The sequence below is a fragment of the Drosophila busckii genome, chromosome 3R (assembly GCF_011750605.1).
Source record: "Drosophila busckii strain San Diego stock center, stock number 13000-0081.31 chromosome 3R, ASM1175060v1, whole genome shotgun sequence".
NCBI classification, from domain to species: domain Eukaryota; kingdom Metazoa; phylum Arthropoda; class Insecta; order Diptera; family Drosophilidae; genus Drosophila; species Drosophila busckii.
Genome location: NC_046607.1, coordinates 15,489,710 through 15,512,488, shown reverse-complemented (window position 1 = coordinate 15,512,488; position 22,779 = coordinate 15,489,710). Strand labels below are relative to the sequence as shown.

Genomic DNA, 22,779 nt, shown 5'->3' with positions numbered 1-22,779 from the left:
GAGAGTTCATAAACTCGTTAAGCCCCCAAAAACGTAGCAAACAGCTGAGAGCTGTAAACTGGGTCAAAGTGATGCCCAAGGATGTCAAGGACAAGGACTGCAGTTAAAAGTTTGCCGCTTGTTGTTTGTGTTGTTTTTGCTGTTGAAAGACAATTGCATGCTGTTTAAATACTTGGCATTTAAATGCGCTATATAACTGATTAGATGTGCGGATGTATGTATATATAGTTACATAGTATTTGTAGATTTTTGCTCTGAATACATTTCGTGTATCTGTGTCATAGTTTTTATAAATAGCACGCGGCCATAAAATGTTGTTGTAGACACAAACACAATTGGGCGCTAGTAATACGCCTTCTATGTAGATGCCACAATGACTGCGCGCTAGAGCGAGAGCGGGCATGCGTCAATAGAGCGAGACAGCTAAACAGGAATAGCACACAGAGTTGTGAATTATTTTCAGGTGTTCCACACATATCGTGGTGCTTGGCTATAACAGCCGACAGCCAAAATATTTTGAATAATGCCGAAATTCAATAAAAAAATGCGTTTGCATTGCCAAAAAGACAATCAGGGTCGTTGAATATACGAGACATGCGTTTGCTGTTTCTGTTGTTGTGGCTAAAAGCAGCGGTAGGGCATAGGCCAGGAATATTTGAGAAAAACATCAAATGATATTCAACACTATGGCAATGAGAGAGAGGGAGAGAGAGCGAGCGAGATGATGCCACAAGTGATTATTATTTTGCATGCAGTGTTAACAAAATAGAAGAAACACTTATAAATAGAACGCCTAGAGACCAGAGACCAGAGAACACTTCCAAAGGAGAGTCTAACATAGGCGCATAGTTGGCCGTAGCAGCAGCACCAAAAAGAGAGCACGCTCGAGAGAGAGAGAGAGAGAGAGAGAGAGAGAGAGAGAGAGAGAGCGAGGGCTGCCCAGATGAAAGTAAATTCTTGGCCAGCATATGTTGCTATATACATATAGCTATTGCCATATAACATGTATGTACATATATGCAGCCTTGCGTAGGAAAATCGTCTGCCTCGGCTGTATGTGTGTGTGCGCTGCGATCGCCGCTGGCTATCACCTCAGAATTACCTTGCCATGCTGCCACTGACGGTTAGCGTTCAGTCGAGACCGAGCTCATCCGCGATACAGTTGCTTTTCGCATTCAATAGACAAAATGGTGAGTGCTGGCTGCACATTTTGGAATATCTAGGAGACCGTACCATCCAACCACAATCACACATCACTTGCAATGTGTACAATAGCCAACTTTAAAATCTAAAGCATCTTAATTTTTATATATTTCTATGTACAAACCGTTCCGTTTACCGTAAATTGACAGGCTGATGTTCCAAAGCGTGAAGTTGAAAGTAAGTTGAAGCGCAGCGCAAAGCATAAACATAGGATTATCTCTAACCTCAAAACTCAAACTAAATCCACAAACTGCGTCAAATGCAAACTTAAATGCGCCGCACAAAGTTTTATTTTAAAAAAAATTCAAATAAATCTGCGCCTAACAACAACAACAAAGTGGATAACAGCCAAAAAATTGAGTGAAACGATTTTTAAAGTGATTGCATAATGTGTGCGCGAGTGTTAACCAAATTTATATATATACAGCATATATATTGAATTATTTGTAGTACAAAATGCGTGGGTACAGCATTTCTGAAAATAAGAATGCGTAAAAAACATATTTCGTAATGAATTGGAATACACAGCATAAAAGACGAGCATATATATGTATATATATACTATAGTATATATGTATCGAAATGTACGATGATTGACTCAACGCCCCAGCTACGCAATATCTAAACGGAAAATTTGCGTCCAAACACATACATACATATGTTATACATACATATAATACATACATATGTAGTTATGTATCGCGAGCGCACGATCTAATTTTGGTCGAGATATTTCTTGCGATTTATTTTCGTTATAACGCATTACCAAAGAGAACCAACTGTGTGTGTATGTGTGTGTGCGTATAGTATAGACGCAGGCGTTTGTTCGGGTGTCGTATTACGTATACGTAGCGTATACATATACAAATAATCTTTAATGCTGGCAATGCTCCCACGCATACAAACAAACACACACACTCACATATATAAACGTGTAAATATATAACGTTGCTGCTGTTGACCAAAAATGTGCGTAGCCCAAATTTCAGGGTTAGAGAATTGGCCTCATTTAAAAAAGAAATAATTAAACTAATCAAATAAATAAATAATAAATCAACATAGTTATTGATAAACAAATAAATTAACTCAATTCATTTCTGTTTATTTTTACAGATGTCGAATTCGTTTTCGAAGTTATGGGCTCTCCCGGTGAGGGCATCGATGCCTTCGATCTTGGCGATGCTCTGCGCGCTTTGAACTTGAACCCCACCCTGGCTCTGATTGAGAAAATGGGCGGCACCAAGAAGCGCAACGAGAAGAAGATCAAGATGGACGAATTCTTGCCCATCTACTCACAGGTCAAGAAGGAGAAGGAGCAGGGCTGCTATGAGGATTTCATTGAGTGCTTGAAGCTCTACGACAAGGAGGAGAACGGCAGCATGTTGCTCGCTGAATTGCAGCACGCTCTGTTGGCTCTTGGTAAGTCTAAGACGTTAAGTCAAAATGCAAGCAGATTTTTAAAACATGTTCTCTATAGGTGAGTGCCTGGATGATGAACAAGTGGAAAATCTGTTCGCCGACTGCATGGATCCCGAGGATGATGAGGGCATGATCCCCTACTCCCGTAAGTATCGCTTCAATTGCTGAGGCCTAAATATCAACTTTATGTATTTATATGTATGTCGAACAAATCTTAATGTTATTTGTATTCTTTACATGCACACGAATGTGTCTACGCACCTACAAATCCCAAACAAACAATCCACACTTTGCACACACTCCTCCTCAATGTGTCAATGTTCACAACCAACGCACTATGTCAATGTCTCAATGTTCACCGCTCACCGTGCACTCTGTAGAGTTCATCCAGCGCCTGATGAGCGACCCCATTGTCTTCGACTAAACAGTAAGTTGTCGTCTTGATTCCCAAGTCAGTCTCTCGAAATCTTTGTGTACAGCTAAATAAATGTTTGATAAAAAAAATACGTGCAAATGTTAACATTGTTTTTTCTTTCTTTTTGTTGTTAACTTATAGCATTCCTCGCAAGAATGTGTGACAGACCAGATGCGCTATAAATAGTTACGAGCAACAACAACAGCAATCGAACAACAACAACAACACCAAACAATTTATAGCAAAACAGCCATTCTCCATAGATGTTTATATTCATCGCTAACTCTCTCTATCTCTCTCTCGTATATTATTTTAATTAAATTTTACTTCTGCTACTACAACTGCAAAAATTGAACTTCAAGATAATATTATTTTTTAAAAAAATAAAAAAAAATTTAAATTATAAAACAACAAAACAAAAAAAAACTGAAACCAAAGTATTTTTATTTTTATTAGTTGATGTCTATAATTAATCAGCTCTTGAGTTAAGAGTGTGTGTGGGCTTAACAAACATGAAGATTAATTGCAAGAATAAAATTATTTTTGTATAGCTTGTCTATTAAAATAAGTATTATTAACATTTGAAAATCTGTTTAATTTAGCAAGCTTAGTCTGCTTTCTTCAACAAATTCGTTTCACTTGGCGTCCAATAGATGGCGCTGCGCAAGCTTTGCAACACTCATTTCCCCAGCTTTGGGGGCTGTACTAAAAGCTTTTACGCAGCTTGCGCCTCGTTAATTAGGAATTTCAGCGCATTGAAATCAGTTGAAAACGAGATAACAAACCCAAAAGATACAAAACGCTGCGCTAAGGTTTAACAATTGCATTAGCTAACCAAATTTAAAATCAAATAAAATAAAATAAAAGATTTAACACAAATCAGCAAAGTGCAAAGTGCATGAAAGCAAAAGTTTTTGTTTAAACTATACTGAGTATTTTTTTGTTTAATTAACAGTACGCTGCAAAAATCATTCCAATAGAAACCAAAAGTACTGTTAAAGAGAATAAGTGCGAAGTGAAAGCGTTCAAAAGGCAATAAAAAGAATAACTAAGCAAAATATATAAACTATATATACACACACAGAAAAAAGCCGTGTAGCGAGCAAAACTTAATACGCAAAAGTCCTGTGCGGAGTGCAGCACACATACACACACATATACAGTTTCAATATGGCGGATGTAATGGAGAAAAGCTCTGTGCTGGAAGCTGCAGCTTTGAGCGAGCCGCTTTCCCAGCCAACGCAACCGCTGTTGCAGCCAATGCAACAACAACAACAACTTCAGCAACAACAACAGCAGCAACAACAGCAGCAACAACAGCCGCAACTGCAACAACAACAGAAAGCTGAACCGGCGCAAGCGGTAAACGCTAGACAGGAGCCAAAAGGTAAGCAGCAACATTACGCATACGCCGCGTCTCACATAAAAAATCAATTTTTTTTCTTACCAAACTACAAAGCTCAAGTTGTTGTGGTATCATATATATATCATTCAATTAGATAAAGTGTGACACCGGCGGCACCCCTAGGCCACATTGATGGTTATGTTAGCTCAACATGCACTCGCCATCAAACTCACGTCACGCTTTTTGGGAGCTTAGGCTAGAGAGAGAAAGAGTGAGAGAAAGACTATGCAAATAGATTAACTGCTATTTGCAACTGTTTGTGCAACTGTTGACATCAGACTTATGGCTATCAGGCGCGTCTGAGGCACACAGTCTAACCTCACGCTCTGTCTCTCTATTGTTGCTCGCCAGTACAATGAACTGCAAGCAGTTTTAATAAGTGTAACTCCACCCCTTTCCACCTTAGCTCAGTTGCAATTGCAGTGTCTGACAGCATCTGACAGCTTGCACAGCATCAGATAAAGCCAACAGCAGCTATCAGACATTCAAGAGCTCGACTGTGGTTGCCCTGCCGCTGACCTCGTTTGCAATAATTTAGCTACATTTTGTTATACAGTTTGTTAATAAATACACTAAACAAAAGTGATCAAAGATAAAGAAGTTATTGTTGGCTTTTTTGTTGACATCATTAGTCCGGCTTATCTGGTCAAGTTAAAGCTGATTAAACAGGCAGCTGACATTTGCAATTAAATCGTCTTTTGGTGAGCGTATTTCAGTTGCGTTGTGACACAAATATAACATCATCATCATAATTTCTTGTGCTCTTCACTAGTTGACACACATACACACATAGATAGTGATCTACACATAGACAACTGCTATACTATATACACCCCTGCCGCTGATTAAATCATACGTTTAGCTCAAGTGCAAACCGGCTCTGTTAAATAATCACAACAACAACGACAATAAGAGTAATAATAAACATAAAATAAGCTTTGGCTCTGTTATTGTTTTGTGCGCTTTAGCGTTAGTGCAAAAATAACTAAAAATAATAACAAACAGCGACGGAAATACAAAAAGAACTAAAGTCGACTTGGCAATACACTAAGCCAACTTTGACAAACTTATAGCCAGTAGCGGCTCAACGCATACTTACCTTACTTACCTGGCGAGTTATCAACTGTCATATCCATATCCATATTTTGGTTCAAGTCTCGTTGACCTTATTGTTTTGTTGCTGCTGCTGACAACAGGTGTAAGTTCTCAGCAGGTTGATTGCTATAGATAAGCGGCTAGTTGCTTAATCATATCTTTCTCTACTTCTCTCTGCGTGACGTAAGACTGTACTCACCTCCAGCTGTGACTAAATTACACACACAATTAATTGCATTTGCTCAAAGGCGCTCTCTCGAGAAAGTGAGCAAGATCATTTGCTTTATAAATAGACCACTTTGGTCTACATGTTATTCTTTTAATTAACTCAATGCATTATTGCACGCTGAGCGACAATTTGCTTTTGCTTTGCTTCTATTTTCTTGCGCTGTCCAATTGGGGGCGTGCCACTTACCTCATTTTGTCTGAAAGCTCACAAAAGCGCTCACGAAAATAACAAATTTGTTTTGGGGTTCATCAGTTAAAACATTGCTGCTAATTGTTGCTTTGATTTCCGCTATAAATTACCAAATATTTTCTGCCATATTTGAGCCGGCAGCTGCCACGCCTTGTTGCAAGTAAATGAAGCAAAGAAAATTCTACAACGTTGCAGACCTATTTGGTGTTTACGACTAATTAGTTGGCTTACGTGCACGTAACATTCAGTTTATGAGCGTTGTATGATAAAGATTTATAAAAAGTGAATTGAAAAATCAAACTATGCGATTGATTTTATTTCGAAAACAAAGCTTTGTTGGCTTTGGTCCATTTGAGCTAAAATACGCTTGTGATTTTTGTTTAATATTTTAAATTACTTTATGTAGCAGCTTACAAACGCTTGTGGCATGAATATTAAAGAGAACTTTGACAAATTCTCCGTACGATAAGCCCACATAAATTCCAAACAATTTGCATGCCAGCTACAAACAATCGCAGCTCTAATTCATTTGGTATCTGTCCATTTACATAGAGGGGCTTGTGGCAAGGTGCAACACAATCAGTTAATATGTGCCAGGCATACAATGTACATTAATTAAGCTTGTTGCTCCATGTGCGTTGGCTTGCATGCTAAGCTGGGGGATTGTTGCACACTTTGGCTTTATTAATTAATTAAATCTTTCGAATGTTCGTTTGAATTTTAAAGTTTGATCAATAAAATGTATGGCCTCAAGATTAATAAGCTGAGACACAAGTACTTGCAGCTTGTATGTGGCAAGCGTAAGCGAAGGGTAGTTTGCAAAGTGTTGGCTTAATTGTTTTTTTTTTTTTCTGCCACAACAAAGTGTCGCTTGGCACGCAAATGTCAACCCCTTTTTGCAGCTGGAATATGCCATGGACGACCCATTGAATATTCATTGGCAGTTCATTAAACCTTGGCTTGGAATTGCTTTGATTTCATTTCGATTTTTATGGTCACAGGTTGCAAGCCTTGCACTTTCGCTAGCTGCCAATTGTTGTTGCTGCGCTGCGCTGGGAGTTTGTAGCTGGTTACCCAATGCTGCCGGTTTTGGTTGCTGCCACATAATTTGTAGTTCTGGTTGTGGCGTGCCCATGTTTGTGCTATTGGCTGCGCCCCTTTTTTGGTGTGCGTGCTGCGTGCGTGCCGCAATTGCCACATCTTGTGGCAATCAATAAGCCCAATGTACGTCAAACAAACATTAAATGTTAAAGTTAACTGTCAGCCAATAATAGCAACAGCTTTAAGCCGTAGGATTTAAAGAGAGGCACATGCTGACGATGAATCATCTTTTGCGTTGTTGCATGTGGCACAAAGCTAAAGGGATGCCTCAAGTGGCACTTGATGAACTGCATCAACTGAAAATGTAGAATATTCTGCTATAAAATAATCAATGACAGTTTGCCGTATATAGTGAAAGCCAGATATTAATACATACACACATACATATATACACGTATGTATATACATAATTTCACATCCATACAAAGGGAAGCCAACAAAAAGTACATGCCGATAGATACCACCCAAGCAACGCCTCTGCCACCCCAAAAAAAGCAAAACAAATGCTCACAGAGCGCAGGCAAACTGCGCAGAGCGGAAGGGGGCAGCAAGGGTGAAGCAAGGCAGCGCCAAAGCCACCCCCTTTGTGCTAAGTACTAAGCATTTCCCCTTTAGTTGTGGTAAGCAGTGCTTTTAGTACAACTGTTGAGCTTTCGAGCAACAGCAAAAGCTTTGCCTTTGGACTTGCACCAGCTGCGGCAGAGTACGCGATTTAAACACAACGTGGCGCCACTGCAAGTTTTTTTTTATAAAATGTATTTAGTTGTAAGCTTAATATGCATTTAATTTTGTTCATTTATAATTTTTTTTTATTTAGTGGCAACAATGAACAGTTAATGGCAAAACAATTTGTTTTTACAAATATTTCAAATTACATATACGTAAATATCTAAAAGAACGTATGTACATCGGTATTGTTTACTACACTAGCTTGAAAAAATTTGTTTTTCTTCTTGCTAGGATCTCTATATAAACACAACCTTAACACAAAAATAAAATTGTAAACATATGTAATGTAATAAGCGATCTTATAACTATTCTAAGATCTGTTGCATACTTTTGATCGTATTGATTTAGTATTTCAAACTGAACTTTAGCGTCACTTCATTGCTTAATGAAAAAAAAAATACACCTCAATAAGAATAAATATAATAGCAAGATTCCGTTGCTGTGGTCGCCACTGTGTGCAGCTAAAATTAAGACTGCAACCGTGGCAGCTAAAGCGGCGGCAGCTATGCCGTGCCCATTAATAAATCTAAAATCAAAAACAAACTACACACAGAAATCACTTCGTTTGCATTACAAAATAATATTGAGTATAAAAGCCGTAGTATTGCGCAGCTAAAACTAAGATTGCGACTACATCGACGACTGCCTCGGCGGCGCTGCCAACTCTGTCAACAGCAACTACAAACAAAGTTTGTATTGTACATCAGCAATAAAAGCTTGTGCTGTACATCAATAACCAAAACCAATAAAAAAATACTTAGCTTACTTATTTTGTGCATATCAGTTTGATTTATCCAATTCAAATTTAACTTTTATATTCAAATGAACATAATTTCTTTTAATTTTAATTTTTATTAAGTTTTGTTTATTAATCGCTTAAATGTTCTCATTTATTTGCAGGTAAAATAAATTGTAAACTTAACTTTTAAATGGCTTCATTGGGCTTTGGTACGTAAACGGATTTAAAAGCAGAAAATTCAATTAATCCAAAGCAAGCATTATTTTATAACATTAATTTCGTAATATGCTGCTACTGTCAGCAATTTGTAAGCTACAACAGCAACCACAACAAGAACAACAATGAGGAGACAGTAACAGCAGACATAATAACCTTGACAATAGTCTAAGCGATAACTAGTCCCATAAAGCGTAAACGCAACATGCAATAGACACCCCTAGTTAACAATTACTGTTAGCTTGTCTTTGGTCTGTGCGTTGCGTGTTCTAGGCCTCTAAATATACAACAATTAGTTACAAATCATGGGAACCTATGACAACAACACCTGAATAATGGATAAAAATGCTTGGGATATAGTATATATTCCAATGTGCGTGGCAAGCGGTGCCGTTTATACAAACTGATTTATAAGCATATGTCGGCACATTAGCGAGGGTTGACTGTCAAGTTAGGCTTTTGCTTTAATAATTTAATGCTTAACTGAAACCTATGTTACAAACTGCCCTCGCAGTATGGCCCATAAACTGCAAACTCATTGCGCAACCCTCGCTACTGAGCATAATTTTGATATCCAAAGCATTATAATGCCATTAATGGGGCAGGAACTGCACAGAGGCGCCCACCGTGCTCATAAAATTAATCAACTCGAATGGAAATCTGCATAAAAATAAAGCTAACGAAGCAAAGCTAAAGAAAGAAATCAAATGCTCGTCGAGTCGCAGTCACTTGCCACAATGTCGTGGCGTGTTGAATTTGCATTTGCCTCGAGGCGCCCCACTAATAAATTTGTGTGGCAATAGAACAGGCCAGGCCAGGCCAAGACATCGCTGACGAGTCGCTTTGACCCACGAACTCTGCACGGAGTTGAGACCGCGAGCGAGCCTCGAACTGCGCAAGGACATATTATTTCCTTTTTCTTTCATTTTATTTCGGGTGGTCCACAACAACAACAAAACAATATTCTAAGTATGGCAAGAGTATTGTAATTCGAAAGTTTTCAAAGCAAATAAAAACCAGTCGAGTTTTAACACTCGCGCCAAACAGAACGCAGCGCTTGCAACGCTTTTTTTAAATAAATCAAAAGGAAAATAATAAATAAATTGTGTTAACAATAATCAAACAAGTGCAATAGCCAGTGTTTGTTATAAAACAATTGCTGCAAATTATATAAAGTGCGTTAACAGAAAACTACTATAAGTATATAGTTTTACATATGTATATGGCTGCGGCAAAGTGCAAAGTGCATTATCCTGTGCGCGACCAAGTTATTGCCCTCTGGCTAGGAAAATCAATAAAATTGTAGAGCTTGGCGTTGTTGTTGTTGTTGCTCGCTTTATGGCCAACTGCAACTGCAACAATTGTTAATAGACACATGCTCATGTGTGTGTGTGGTGTGTTGGTCCTTTGTCCGTGTGTGTGTGTGTGTTTGTGTCATTGATAACAATCACAACTGCATTGGAAGCGCAAACTTTTTGCCAACTAAATCAATTGCAGCAAAGTTTGTTAACAATTTTTATCGCTGCATTTTGCATTTGTGGCAAAGACAATGAGCATATGCTAATTGAATGGCAAGCGGCAGCGGCAGCGTTTGCTTAGCTTTAGTTTTAGAGCAGCCAAATGCGCAGTCTTCGACATCGCGTATACGCCAAGTATGCCCCGCAGTTGATAATCAATTTGTCTGCACACACACAGACAGAGACAGTGCAGTGTCTAATTTGGCCACAAATGACAGACAGGCAAAAGTTGTTGCTACAAGCAGTTGACATGATTTGTTTGCAACTTGCTTTTGTGGCAAGTGGCAACGTTGAGAGTTGTGCCACGCGCTCAGTTGCAACTTTGCATGTGGCAGCAACAGCAGCAACATTTTTACAATATTTTTTTTTAAGAACGTGCCCAAGCAATTTTATTGATTAACTGCCAAAAAGAAAGCCTTAAGCCTTAAAGTTTATAGAGTCTTTTCTCGTAGCAAATTAATTGCCGGGTAGTGCCTTGAACCAGACAACGCAAACTAATAGCCAAGCTATATAAATCTAGTAATGAGTGATGCCGATGCGGTGAGTGCGCATAAATCAGTACTAAATGCAAATATGATTCTATGCACCATGCAGACACAATTAGCATAAGCTTTGTATTTATAGCAAGCACTATTTTCGTATTGCTGACCTTGACTGGTAGCATGCCACACTCGCTAACAGACAAACATGTTCAAAAAAAAAGAAAACAGATTTGTTGTTGTGGTTAGCAACCGAGCATTGGAAAACCCTTTGGAAAAACAAAATCAAACAGCAATTTGGCCAATGCCGCAGTTCAGTTTTAGTTTATGTTGATTGTTTTTCATTTGTTGTCTTTGGGATAGGGTATAAACATATGTTAGTGGGACATGTAACGATTGCAGGGCAACATAACTAGCAGACTAAGAAATGAAATTTTTATTTAGTTTTTTAGTTTTTGATTCAGTGGCTTAAAAATGAAATTAAGCAAATTTGAAAGGCATTGCCATAAATTTACCTTTGAAAGTAGTTGCCAATATATTTAAAAACACGTAAATAATACAATATGGTTAAAGTTACCTTTTAATAGCTTCTCAATACATTTGTCTACAGTTCAGTTACAGCTTTTAGAGTATTTGAGCCTCGTTTTTGTGACAAGTTTAACTTAATTTTTGTATTTGGTTCGTATTTTGGATTTGGTCTTAGAACTGTCGAACTTTTGTTGAATCAATAAGCGACAGAACACAACACAAACAATTTGGGTCACATTCCAAGCAAGGCAAACGGATTTCATGACAAAATTCCCTAACGGTAATACAAAACCAAAATAAAGGCAAAACAATAAACTGTAAACAAATGCAGAAAAAGAAGCCATCAAATTTGAAAGCTTCACTACGTACTCAATAGTCAAATAAATCGTCATGTCGCGATTGATATATGCAGACACATTCACACACACACATGTGCACACTCACACACACACATGCTTAGCACATGCATGCACGTATGCAAATGATATGAGCTTTGAGGCCTTTGGAGCTGGCGAGAGCCTTGAGCCTGCCAGGTATTGGGTTACCCGACACTTGCACATTGCTGCAACGACACCGCAGGCGTTAAGTTCGGGACGCTCCGTGGCAGCAACAGCAGAATGTACAGCTCAGGGAACAAGGAGCAGCTGGCTAGTGCCAATGTCAATGCCAATCTAAGTGAAAACTATGTGCCACGGGAGCAGCTCAGTCAGCAGCTCACTCAGCAGTCCACTCAGCAGATCAGTCAGCCGCTGAATCAACAGATCAGCCAGCAGCCCAATGTGGACTATCTGCAGCGTACCAAGACTAATCTGGAGCAGCTGCCCGCCAGCTACCAGGAGACGGAGCGTCCAGCGCAGCCACAGCGAGCAGCAACTCTGGCTGAGTATATGATGAAGCGACGCTCCAGCATAGAGCAGCAGCAGCAGCAATTGCCTATCACCTACAACACCAATAGCAACACCATTAGCACCACCAACAGCAACAGCAACAACAATAGCAACTATGTGTTTAAAGAGCGCGCCATTGCCAATCCCAACTCCAACTCCAACTTTGTTTTGCCACCACAGATGCGTCCTGGCGCTGGACCGCCGCCACAGCCACGCCCACCTTTTCCAGGCGCACGTCCAATGGTCGGCGTAGGCCCACGCCCACCTATGCCGCCCAATATGGCTGTGCGTGGTGCAATGCCGCCACCGCTGCGTCCAACAGACAGCAAGAGCAACTTGCTCATGGGCCCGCCACCACCAGGCATGCGTCCAGGCATGCCGCCACGCCCACCCAATGCTGGTGGACCCATGAGTCCGACTGGACAGGGCCCGCCGCGTCCGCAGGGCGGCTTTCCTTGGCCGCCACGCCCACCACAAAACATGCAACGAGCGCCGCAAGCAGCGCCGCCAACTTTTGCGCGTCCCATGCCCGGACAGCCGCTGCAGGCGCCCTATAGACCGCCACTCTACAATCAGCAACAACTGCCGCAACAACAGCTGCAGCAGCAACAGTTGCCCATGCAACAGATGCAGCAGCAGCAGCAGCCGCAACTACTACAACAGCAGCAGCAGCAACCACAATTACGCCCACAATCTGCCGCCAGTGTGCACAATGAAGATGATGATGATGTCATAATGGGCACAGCTGTTACGCCGCTCAAGAGTTACAGCATGCGCAATGACCCCATGGGCTCACCGCTGCTGGAGGAGACGGAGCCGCCGTTTGATACAGCAACAGATGTTTTAACTAAGACAAACGTTTATAGTAAGAATTAGATTGTGTTTGTGCCAAAGTGACTGAAGCCATTTAACTGTTGTTGTTTGACTCTCACATTTGATAACCAATTAATTTGCATTTGTTGTTGTTGTTTGATTGCAGAAGGTGACAATGACAGCGGCGTGGATGAGTCCACTCAAGAGAAGGTAAGCGAATGTGGGTTAAACGAGTTTGCGCTTAATTGAGAGGAAATTAAGTTGATGGCAAAATTAATTGAATTTCGTTGACCGTCAAGCGCTAGAGCACAAATCATAAATATATCTGTAAATGGCAGACAGAAATGTCGGAACGTCTGCCACGCTCCATTGGGCAGCAGCCACAGCTGCGTCTACAAGTCTGCAGCAAGCAACAGACAAAGTTGTGGCTTGGCGTAGGTTAGTCGACTCTGAGTGAACTTTTGTGGCAAGTAAACACACACACACACATGGGTATGTTGTGTGTGTGTGTTCTATGTGTATGTGCGTGTAGACAAATTGCCAAAAGTAATGCGATTTACATGGCTTTTAGATAAGTGCCGTGCCAAACACGAAACTACGCTGCGATGTTGGCACAGATTTCGGCACTCATATATACCTGTATATATATATATATATATATAGTTGTGTAGCATATATATATGTGAAACGACAATCGATAAAACAATGCATGGTGTATCCTTCGTGTCGACAAACGACAATGACAACTACAACTTTGTTGGCAGATTCTCTGGCTCTAACTGGCAACGCACCTGGCACCAGGCAGTGCTTTAGTCATAAATGCCATAACGTTGACAGCCGCAGCAGCAGTGTCGTCTGTCTAGCGCTCATAAATTAGCCATACGCAATAAAATTCATAAAATAAGCAGCCCAAACATGCATTTGGTTATAATGTCCAACAGCAGTTATTTAATTGTAACGCGCAGCTTTAAGTTTGTTAAAATTCGACTGAAACACTTATGCTTGTCATTTTGTACATCAGGATCGCAACGGACCGCATTCGCCTAGCTCACCGGTTAAGACGCCCACATCGACCTCATCGAAGCCAGACAAGTCGGGCATATCGCGCCCGCCAAGCGCCACGCCTTCAAATAAATCAGCCTCCAAATCGCGCAGCGCCTCGAAGAATCGCTTGCTGCTGAAGACGCCCGAGCCAGAGCCAGCCAAGAAAGGTAACTACCCCCAAGCGCTAGCCCAAAGTATGCAGCTAACAACTAATGCTTTTGACTCTGCTTAGTACCAATGAACAAGATACAAGTGGGACATGCGCCTTCGCCCAATCTGAAGGCGGTGCGCTCAAAGATTGGCTCGCTGGACAACGCCACCTACAAGCCAGGCGGCGGCAATGTAAAAATCGAGTCCAAGAAGATTGATATCAAGGCTGCGCCACGCATAGAGGCCAAAAACGACAAGTATGCTCCCAAGGGCGGCGAGAAGAAGGTACGTACTAGGGGCTATGGGTAAGAACCAAAGCAAAGCAAAGAGTTTTCAAATAATTTCATATTCTTTTTAAATTGAGTGAAAAAAAATGAAAACGTTTGTATATAGTACATACTTAACATGTATATTGCTAGCAATGCAATTTCACGGTCGATTTACGTTCGTTCTGGCAATATGGTAGCAGTATCTATATCTTTGATCTGTAAACTAGACGTAGGTTAGGCATTCATATACAGCACTTAGTAGCATAACTTTTGTGGGCGCGTCGCTGACATTGAACTACTATAATTATGAATAATTTGAAGCACACTATAACTATATATCTTATCTATATATCTATTTGCAAATTCACCAAAACAACACCAACAACAAACAACCAATCCAATCACCAATCAAACAAACAATTTGTAGATAGTTTCAACAAAGTTGCAGTGGAATGCCAAATCAAAGATTGGCTCATTGGATAATGCGGCCCACAAGCCGGGCGGCGGCGACAAGAAGATTGAAACGCTCAAAATGGACTTTGGCAACAAGGCCAAGCCCAAGGTGGGCTCCAAGGACAATGTTAAGCATCAGCCCGGTGGCGGCGATATTAAGGTAAATAATGCAACAACTTGAGTTTTACTTGAATTTCTTTCCTTTCATTTTTTTTTATATATATTTTTTATGACATTAACTTTAAGCTGGCATGGGCATGTGTTGCCTTTGGTGTCATTTTGTTTTAGTACCAAGGCAGCTTTAGGGACTCAAGTGCATGTGATTTTTTTCATTTTAACTGGCATGCTTGAAAGTTTTTTTATTTTTATTCTCGTTTGAATGACAATTTACAGACCCATGCGCCACATGCTGGTCAAAAGACCAACATAGTCTATGGCGAAGGCTCCAAAATTGTCAGCGATTGCATGCATGACAATTTGTATAATGAAGATGATTAGTACGTTGTTTGTTTGGTAGTTGGGTATGTACTGAACATTGGGCAATGTGGCTAAAACTCTCTGTCTAATGGTAACTCTAGCTGCAGTTAGGCTAATCATATATTGGGCTCTTAAGCTGATTGGCTTGCATTTGTAATAAATTTTTATTAAATTTTTTATATATATTTTGTTTTTAACAATCAAATGTTTGAATTTAACAAAATGTTACACACAAAACAAAGGATAACAACGCCAAGGATGTAAGTAGTTCTCTTTCTAACTAACTCTAACTTTATATTTGTGTCTATGCTTTTGTAATGTTTGTTATTTGTTTTTTGCATTTCTAAGAACACGTATGTCCAACTTTCACTGTAGTTCTATAGCTCTGTAGTATATTCCAACTATTGTGTTTTGTCTGCATTGCATAAGAAATTCCAAATTATTCATAACTATAATGACATATATTTAAAAACAAGGATTGGCCTGCATTTGTTGTTAATCCCACATTGAAGAGAGATGTACCTCCCATCAATTTGTATATGAATTTCTGCTAATGAAAATTTGTTTGTACGTTGCCGGTGCTGCCTACTTTTCAGATACAATCGCAAAAAATAGAAATTAAGGCACAAAGCAAAGTTGGCTCTTTGGATAATGTAAAGCACAAGCCCGGTGGCGGTGAAAAGAAGATATTCGATGATAAGGATTATTTGAAAAATGTTGAACACTCTGTTGCACTGACAACACCACCAACACAGGTAAACAACGTAATATCCCCCCAATAACAACCCCCAGCTCCCCTCTCTTACTGTAGTTGTAGTTACTTAAATATCTAATTTATTGAATTTTGTACGCATTTGTTTTCATACTACAGACATATACATCCAAACATACATTTAACAGCTACATATATACATATACCATATATATCCCATTTTGTGTTTACTTCAAGAAATTCATTTTTATGTAATGTTTACTGTAACTACTTTATTTTATTTCAAACTACTTAAGTTCTATGTCACTAACTAAGCATATAATCAAAGCAATAAGCACCACACCCAAAGAATCCCCACACGGAAGCTTTAAACTCCAAAGTCGCACTGTCCGCTTTGAGAGCAAGTTAACCTTAAATAAAACAAAAGTATCCTAACTTATACACAGCTACACAGCAAAGTCTGTTCCAAGGTCGGCACTAACAAGCGGGTGTTTAATTTTAGTTTTGATTTACTTTTATCCTTTTGATTTGTTTGGCTTTTTCTTTGAACGTTACATTTAAAAATGAATTTCTTTCAAACTCAAAACTGAGATCAAATTTGGCTATTGAATCTAACGAAATATCGCTGCAAAATTCCAAATGTTTGTCATATTCATACCTAAGTACTAACTAAACTCCTGAGCGTGTTAATCATTTTACACACAAATCTCTTTCTCTTTCTTTCTCTCTTTCCCTCGCTTGCCCATTGAAATGCGTAGTGCGCGTCTCAAGGACGCTTGATCGCCACCATTCATCTAGAATTCGGTCTATGTAACTCTGACTGTGTGTGTAACGATATATTTGAATCGCTTTTTAAACAAAAATGATCTGGAAAAGCGCAAGAAAAAAAGCAATAATCAATTACATAAACAGCTAATACTAATTAACTGTACCTAAATTTAAAATCAGGATATAACATAGATAGCATTGTTCAAATCTCAAATGAGTTTGCAAGAGTTTCTATTTTAAATTAAGCAAAGATTTTTAATTTCGGCTAGCTGAAATTATTTTATACTCATTCCCAAGTATTATGTTTTGGGTATGCGTATAAAATCCGAAACGTGAAGAACTGTTTGTTGGCCAAAGATCTGTTTAAGCATTAAGTGTTTAGATAATAATTTTTTAAAGCATAAACCAATTGGGTATTATTTATGGTCGTTTTATACTATGGTAGTATAGTACAAATTTTAAATGCAGTATTAAAACCGTAACAAACCCAACAATGCTCAATATTTATACATAAATTTATATATACAAATAATACTATTAAAAGTCTGTTGAGCATTTAAACAAAACTCAAAATCAAATAAAATAAACGTAAACAAAATAATGCTTTGCTCTCACCCATGCAAACATCAATTTGTAACTATGGGTTGGCTTTAAACTCATAATCAAGCAATTAATTAACTCAAATGTATTTCATTTTGTTTGTTTGTGCTAAATAATTTTATTCTTTCTTTGATTTATTATAGGAATATATATATACATATTACTAGTTTAGACACAAACGCAAACTAAGTGCATTAAAATTTAATTCATACATACAAACATACGAATTAAATACACACACACATACATTTTACGTCCAAAAATACTCTTTAAACTTGAAACATTGCGATTTTATATAAAACAAAACTATATATACTTAGTACGAGTACTCAACCAACCGAACAATTGTCGTATAAGGAAGTGCTGTAAGTCCTGACTCGCACGAGTTGTAAACTGTGTGCGTTGCGTATCCTTTAACCGTGCTGTGATAGACTAACCGTACCGTTAGCACCGACTCCGAACCTTTCAAAAGATAAATTTGTTGACGGTTTCATTGAAACATATATTTGAATACAACATTGCTTGCTGTGCTCGTTAGTCCTTTAGACTTTTCGTTTTAACTGCTTATCCTTTTAATTTCCAACCTTTATTTATTATATTTCACTTTTATGGCTTTGTTTGAATGGCATTTTATTACATTTTATTTATCTTTATCTTGAACGCAGAGTCCACTACCATCCATGACGGCTTCAATAAGCGGCGCTGATGAAAATCTAAATCAACAATGTTAAATTCAACAATTGTCCAAAAAGAAAATTCAATATATTATTTGAGACAATTTGCAAAAAACAAACAAGAAATTTAAACAAATTGAAATTTATACATTTAAGCAAGTTACACAAATGCGAAAAGTATGCAATAATTTAACACACACAATTGTAATCTTAAATTGATAAGCACACACACACATACACATACACTCAAGCCGATGCAGTTTGCAATTACAACCACCATATATACATATATGAGAAAAAACCGTATAATTCTAGTTGATCAATGCACTATTTATCATACAAAAATACCAAGACAATGCTATTATATCTTATATATCCACATAAAGCAAAATCAAAAACAAAAAAGTATCTAAATAAACAAAAATATATTACAACAAAAAAAAGAAAAAACGGCAACATATAGATGTTAATCGCATATAAATGTTAATGCTTTACGTGTGTTAAACTTGAAAACGTAATCGTATTAATGTTGACATATTTATTCAATACAAAATTTAGCTCTATTGATTGCCATTTGTACTACAATTTAGATACTTTTGTCTATATAAAGAAAATAGTTTTTAATTTATAAACAATAGTAAAACAGAATATATATGCAACATGCTCACAATTTATTTACACCTGCCCCTGACCCCTCTCAAAATGTTATACAATTATGTAAGAACAATGGCAAATTAAGCAAACAAACATTAAATCAAGAACATAATAAAAAAACAGCAACTCTTTTTCATTTAAACAATCAGCACTTAGTTTTGCTCAATTCAATTAGAAATTTGACAGTAATTTGGATATGCCACGCCCACGCTCTAGCTCACGCGCCATGTTGCAAGAGGCAAGCGTATACACAAAAGCGCACACAATTGCCACATTGGAGTTGCATTGGTTGAAATTGAAATTAAAGCAAGAATGTTGTAAGTTTGTAGCTTAAGTCTCAATCAAATTTCATATTTGATCTATAAAATCAAAGTATCACATGGAAATATATGTTGTATAACCTCAAGTTTTTATTGCTCCGCAGTATTGGAAAGCGCCGCGTATACAGCGTGCCACTACGTTGACCTCATCCATATCCTTGCCAGCAGAATGTCTGGTGCTGTCGGTGTCGATGCCATCGCTGAACTCGGAGCCCAAGCGGCCCAAGAGCGCAGGTGCCAAGAAGAGGCCTGGACAGGCTTTGCATCCAAAGCCATTCCGTTTGTATTGAAGCGGGCGTGCCCTCGTCGCCACCTTGCACTTCCACACCGACAACTGCAACACAAGCTAGTTTTCCAAATTATATAAAATTGTTATCAAACGTTGAATTCGCGGCACGCACCAAACAACAATCATGTTAAATTGATTTACAAACAAACCAAAAACGTGGCATTTAAATAAATAAAGAATAAAAAATTTAATTACAAGCAATGTTGAGCACAAAAAATCGAACAGTTTTTAATTTCAATAAATTACAATATGTATATATTTCTCGTAAGTATTATCAGTTTTTATAGCGCGCTGCTCGATCGCTCAAACTTAACGCATTTCGTTTACATTGCATTGCATTTACATGAGTTTTTGTTCGTTAGTTTTTCTTCACTTTTCTATATATGTATATATAAAGATGTATAAATATTTATTATATAAAAAAACTGTTTGTTCTTTTGTTCTGGTCTTAATTCTGCTCTAACCGTTGTGTTTAGAAAATGCTGTGCTTGGTTTTTATTACTATATTTATATGTTGTTTTGTTGTTTTGTTTTGATTCGAGTCAAGTCACATTTAAATGCAGTTTGCCTTTCCCTTTCTGCTTTCTTTTTTGCGCTACTTAAAACATAAATGTATAAACTTTGCATTCATATAGTTAGGACAATAAATAAGTTAATATACAAATAATAATCAACAGTTTTTAAAATTTTCGAAAAAAATAAGATGATTTTAGCATGAAAATGATTTATATATGCTTTAAAGAACTCAGCGTCAAGTGGTTTGGTTATTGTTTAAATTAGGAAACGTCTTGGCTACATAATTATAATACATTTAATGAAGAAATTAGGAAAATGCTTAAATATTCATACATTTTAGCACTGATATGCGAAACCAATGTTTATATTTTTCTTTTACGAAGCTGTCTTTGCCCTGTTACTGTTACTCTCTCTTGTTACTGTTTATAGTTAGTACAATACATTCGATTCAATTGACTAGATTTCCATACATGAGTAGCTGTTTTTTCGAATTATAAAGATTTCTGTTGTTGTTCTTGTTTGTTTAGCTCTAACGGGAGGGAGTCGTAGTGTTTGTGCCATGCGGCCTACATGAAAATTAAACATATTCGAGTTGTTTTCAACTTAAACAGATATAAATTAATGTTGCTCAATGAATCAAACAATTTCCAGTTGATTTGTTTACGCTTAGGTAGTTGAGGGCGTTCTCCATTGGTGTCTGTGTGGTGTGTCGAGTATTCTCTGCAAGTAAGCCACGTCTTCTTCACATAACTAAGCACTTTCGCTGGCGTCGCTTTAATGGCTCTGGCCTCAACACTGCGCGTACCGCTTCCTCAAACACCTAAATAGCATAAAATGCATTAGTAGTCTTGTTAGGTGTGCCGCTAGTTGCGCACTTACTTGCTTTAGGCCACGCTGCGTCAAGGCGGAGCACTCCATGTATTTCACAGCTCGTATTTTGTTTGCCAGCTTCTGACCTTGCTCGCGCTTAAGCGGCGTCAGGCCCTGTTCGGCCAGACCGCTCAATGTCTCGCGATCGTCACGCAAATCGATTTTTGTTCCTATAGTTATAAAATAAACCAAAACTTAATAAACACAAAAAAAACTCTCATGCTGAGCTGGCAGCTTACCAACTAATATAATGGGCGCGTCGGGGCAGTGATGTTTTATCTCCGGATACCATTTGCTTGTGACATTTTCAAACGACGAGGGGCTCGCCACGCTGTAGCATATCAGGAAAACATCTGTCTGTGGGTAGGAAAGCGGTCGCAGGCGATCATAGTCCTCCTGTCCAGCTGTATCCCACAAGCCCAGCGATACTTGTATCGTGTCCACTTGCATGGGTGCGGAGTAATTATCAAAACTATAAATAAAATAAATGATTAGCGAAAGTTGCAAGTGCGGAAAGTACATTGGAAAACTTACACTGTAGGCACATATTCACCGGGAAAACTGTCTGTTGTATAGGAGATTAGCATGCAAGTCTTTCCAACAGTGCCGTCACCAACGACGACACATTTTATGGGCCTTCCGGTTGACATCGTCGAGTCGTGACTGTGTGCTTGCTGAATGAGCGAAAAAATTATTGTTGTTGATGTTTGTGAGAGCATGTCTTTAGCATTGAATGCGTGCGTATGTGCGTTTAATTCAATTAATTAAGCTCTACTTAAGGCAATAAACTCTGTACATCTTATCTGACCATAAGCACACATCACATCATACATACATACAGACGCTTTAATTGTTTTTAGACCCATGACTAACTCTCCAAAATGCGAACATTTACACGATCAAAGGCTGTTTGTCTGTCAGCAAAAGGTGTGTCGCCTGGCAGCAAACAGCATGCGAGCCATAAAACGAATGTTTTATTTATTTGTGCTTTGAGACAGTTTTTCTTTTTTGCAAAATAAAATATACTAAAATAGATCATGATGCGCATACAGACTGTGGCATACATAGTAAATAATAACACGCATACGAAGAGCACTGCGGAAAGGCGAAGTTTAAATACTCTTACTTATTGTGAAATCATACTCTTAAATAGTTGCTACTTTAATTTTTTGTAATTATCTGCTAAATTAATACGCCCTTTTTTTATTTACATACACACATACGCGCACATGTTCACATATACAAAATGGCAATATTGCCGGCGACAAAAGCGCCGACCTCGGGGGCGCCAATGGAGCACAGACTGCGACTAAAATGCATGGGGCGGAGTCGTAGGCAACAGACAAACACAAACGCGCCCAAATGTTATAAATAGACACAATTAAGTTCTAATAATGCAGGCGGCTGACTGGCGGTTCGACCCCATCAACAACAATATTGGAAGCTAAGCCATAATTTGTATGCCAATTCAATTATATTTCAAGTGAGCAATGCTATCGACATATTATTGCATGATTCCGCGGCCACATGCAACGCCCGGCTCGTCTGGGCAGGGCAGCCTCCTCCTCTCACACCCTCTCTTTCTTTCACACTACACTATTGTTATGGTCGAATGCTGCCGAATTGGACATTTTCACTCAGGCTCTACTATTGCTGTTGTTGTTTTGCCCGCAGCAGCACAGCAGTTCAAAAGCAATTGCCCGCTGCGCTGACTGTTTAATAAACAATCGTATTAAATATACAAATTAATACCGTTGTTAACTATCCTTTGTCTGCGGTTGAATAAATATCCGCAAGCGAAATGGAAAAGAGAATGTATTTTGTACTTTGCTTATATCACTGTTGGTGCATCGACACATGCGCCACAATTTAATCTACTTTTTACACTATTCTTTTGTTATTTTTATAAATAAATTAAAATTCAATTGGCAGCGTTAATCTGTATTTTCGTTTCATCGGCACTTTTCTTTTTACACGAGCGCAGTCTGGTAGCGCCTTTACTTTACAAGTGTTGCCAGG

At 38.5% G+C, this 22,779-nt stretch overlaps 3 protein-coding genes across 9 annotated transcripts; 2 read left to right on the top strand and 1 right to left on the bottom strand.

The window, feature by feature from the left end:
• Positions 1-1,110: 1,110 nt before the first annotated feature.
• On the top strand, positions 1,111-3,279 carry LOC108601660 (myosin light chain alkali). Of its 2 annotated transcripts, XM_017989560.1 has the most exons (6): positions 1,111-1,190; positions 1,353-1,380; positions 2,317-2,622; positions 2,681-2,767; positions 3,003-3,049; positions 3,179-3,264. In XM_017989560.1, the coding sequence occupies exons 1-5, from the start codon at positions 1,188-1,190 to the stop codon at positions 3,044-3,046; spliced, it is 468 nt and encodes a 155-aa protein (XP_017845049.1). In that variant the 5' UTR covers positions 1,111-1,187; the 3' UTR covers positions 3,047-3,049; positions 3,179-3,264. The 2 variants fall into 2 exon arrangements, with proteins under 2 accessions (XP_017845049.1, XP_017845050.1); XM_017989561.1 differs by lacking the exon at positions 3,003-3,049 and having other exon boundaries at positions 1,112-1,190; positions 3,179-3,279.
• A 526-nt stretch (positions 3,280-3,805) lies between these two features.
• Positions 3,806-18,232, top strand: LOC108603119 (microtubule-associated protein tau). 6 transcript variants are annotated; one of them, XM_017991632.1, is made up of 9 exons: positions 3,806-3,849; positions 3,993-4,424; positions 13,131-13,174; positions 13,986-14,175; positions 14,241-14,443; positions 14,855-15,040; positions 15,600-15,617; positions 15,954-16,112; positions 18,103-18,232. In XM_017991632.1, the coding sequence occupies exons 2-9, from the start codon at positions 4,208-4,210 to the stop codon at positions 18,166-18,168; spliced, it is 1,083 nt and encodes a 360-aa protein (XP_017847121.1). In that variant the 5' UTR covers positions 3,806-3,849; positions 3,993-4,207; the 3' UTR covers positions 18,169-18,232. The 6 variants fall into 6 exon arrangements, with proteins under 6 accessions (XP_017847121.1, XP_017847117.1, XP_017847122.1 ...); XM_017991628.2 differs by lacking the exon at positions 18,103-18,232 and adding an exon at positions 16,828-17,075; XM_017991633.1 differs by lacking the exon at positions 15,600-15,617.
• A 1,573-nt stretch (positions 18,233-19,805) lies between these two features.
• Positions 19,806-22,721, bottom strand: LOC108603118 (ras-related C3 botulinum toxin substrate 1). Its single transcript, XM_017991627.1, has 5 exons — positions 22,513-22,721; positions 21,295-21,434; positions 21,000-21,232; positions 20,770-20,930; positions 19,806-20,710 (listed from the first exon to the last, which is right to left on the bottom strand). Exons 2-5 carry the CDS (start codon positions 21,408-21,410, stop codon positions 20,633-20,635), a joined length of 588 nt encoding a protein of 195 aa, XP_017847116.1. The 5' UTR covers positions 21,411-21,434; positions 22,513-22,721; the 3' UTR covers positions 19,806-20,632.
• Between the last annotated feature and the right edge of the window lie 58 nt (positions 22,722-22,779).

Excerpts from the sequence above, each read along its gene's own strand:
- LOC108603118 (XM_017991627.1), bottom strand. The coding sequence starts at position 21,410 with ATGTCAACCGGAAGGCCCATAAAATGTGTCGTCGTTGGTGACGGCACT. Across the intron at positions 20,931-20,999 it reads CGCGCCCATTATATTAGTTG|GAACAAAAATCGATTTGCGT; the intron begins GTAAGCTGCCAG and ends TTATAACTATAG. Across the intron at positions 20,711-20,769 it reads CGCAGCGTGGCCTAAAGCAA|GTGTTTGAGGAAGCGGTACG; the intron begins GTAAGTGCGCAA and ends TATGCTATTTAG.
- LOC108603119 (XM_017991634.1), top strand. Across the intron at positions 14,176-14,240 it reads GCCAGAGCCAGCCAAGAAAG|TACCAATGAACAAGATACAA; the intron begins GTAACTACCCCC and ends GACTCTGCTTAG. Across the intron at positions 15,041-15,953 it reads CCGGTGGCGGCGATATTAAG|ATACAATCGCAAAAAATAGA; the intron begins GTAAATAATGCA and ends CCTACTTTTCAG.
- LOC108601660 (XM_017989560.1), top strand. Across the intron at positions 1,381-2,316 it reads TCCAAAGCGTGAAGTTGAAA|ATGTCGAATTCGTTTTCGAA; the intron begins GTAAGTTGAAGC and ends TTATTTTTACAG. Across the intron at positions 2,768-3,002 it reads GGGCATGATCCCCTACTCCC|AGTTCATCCAGCGCCTGATG; the intron begins GTAAGTATCGCT and ends TGCACTCTGTAG.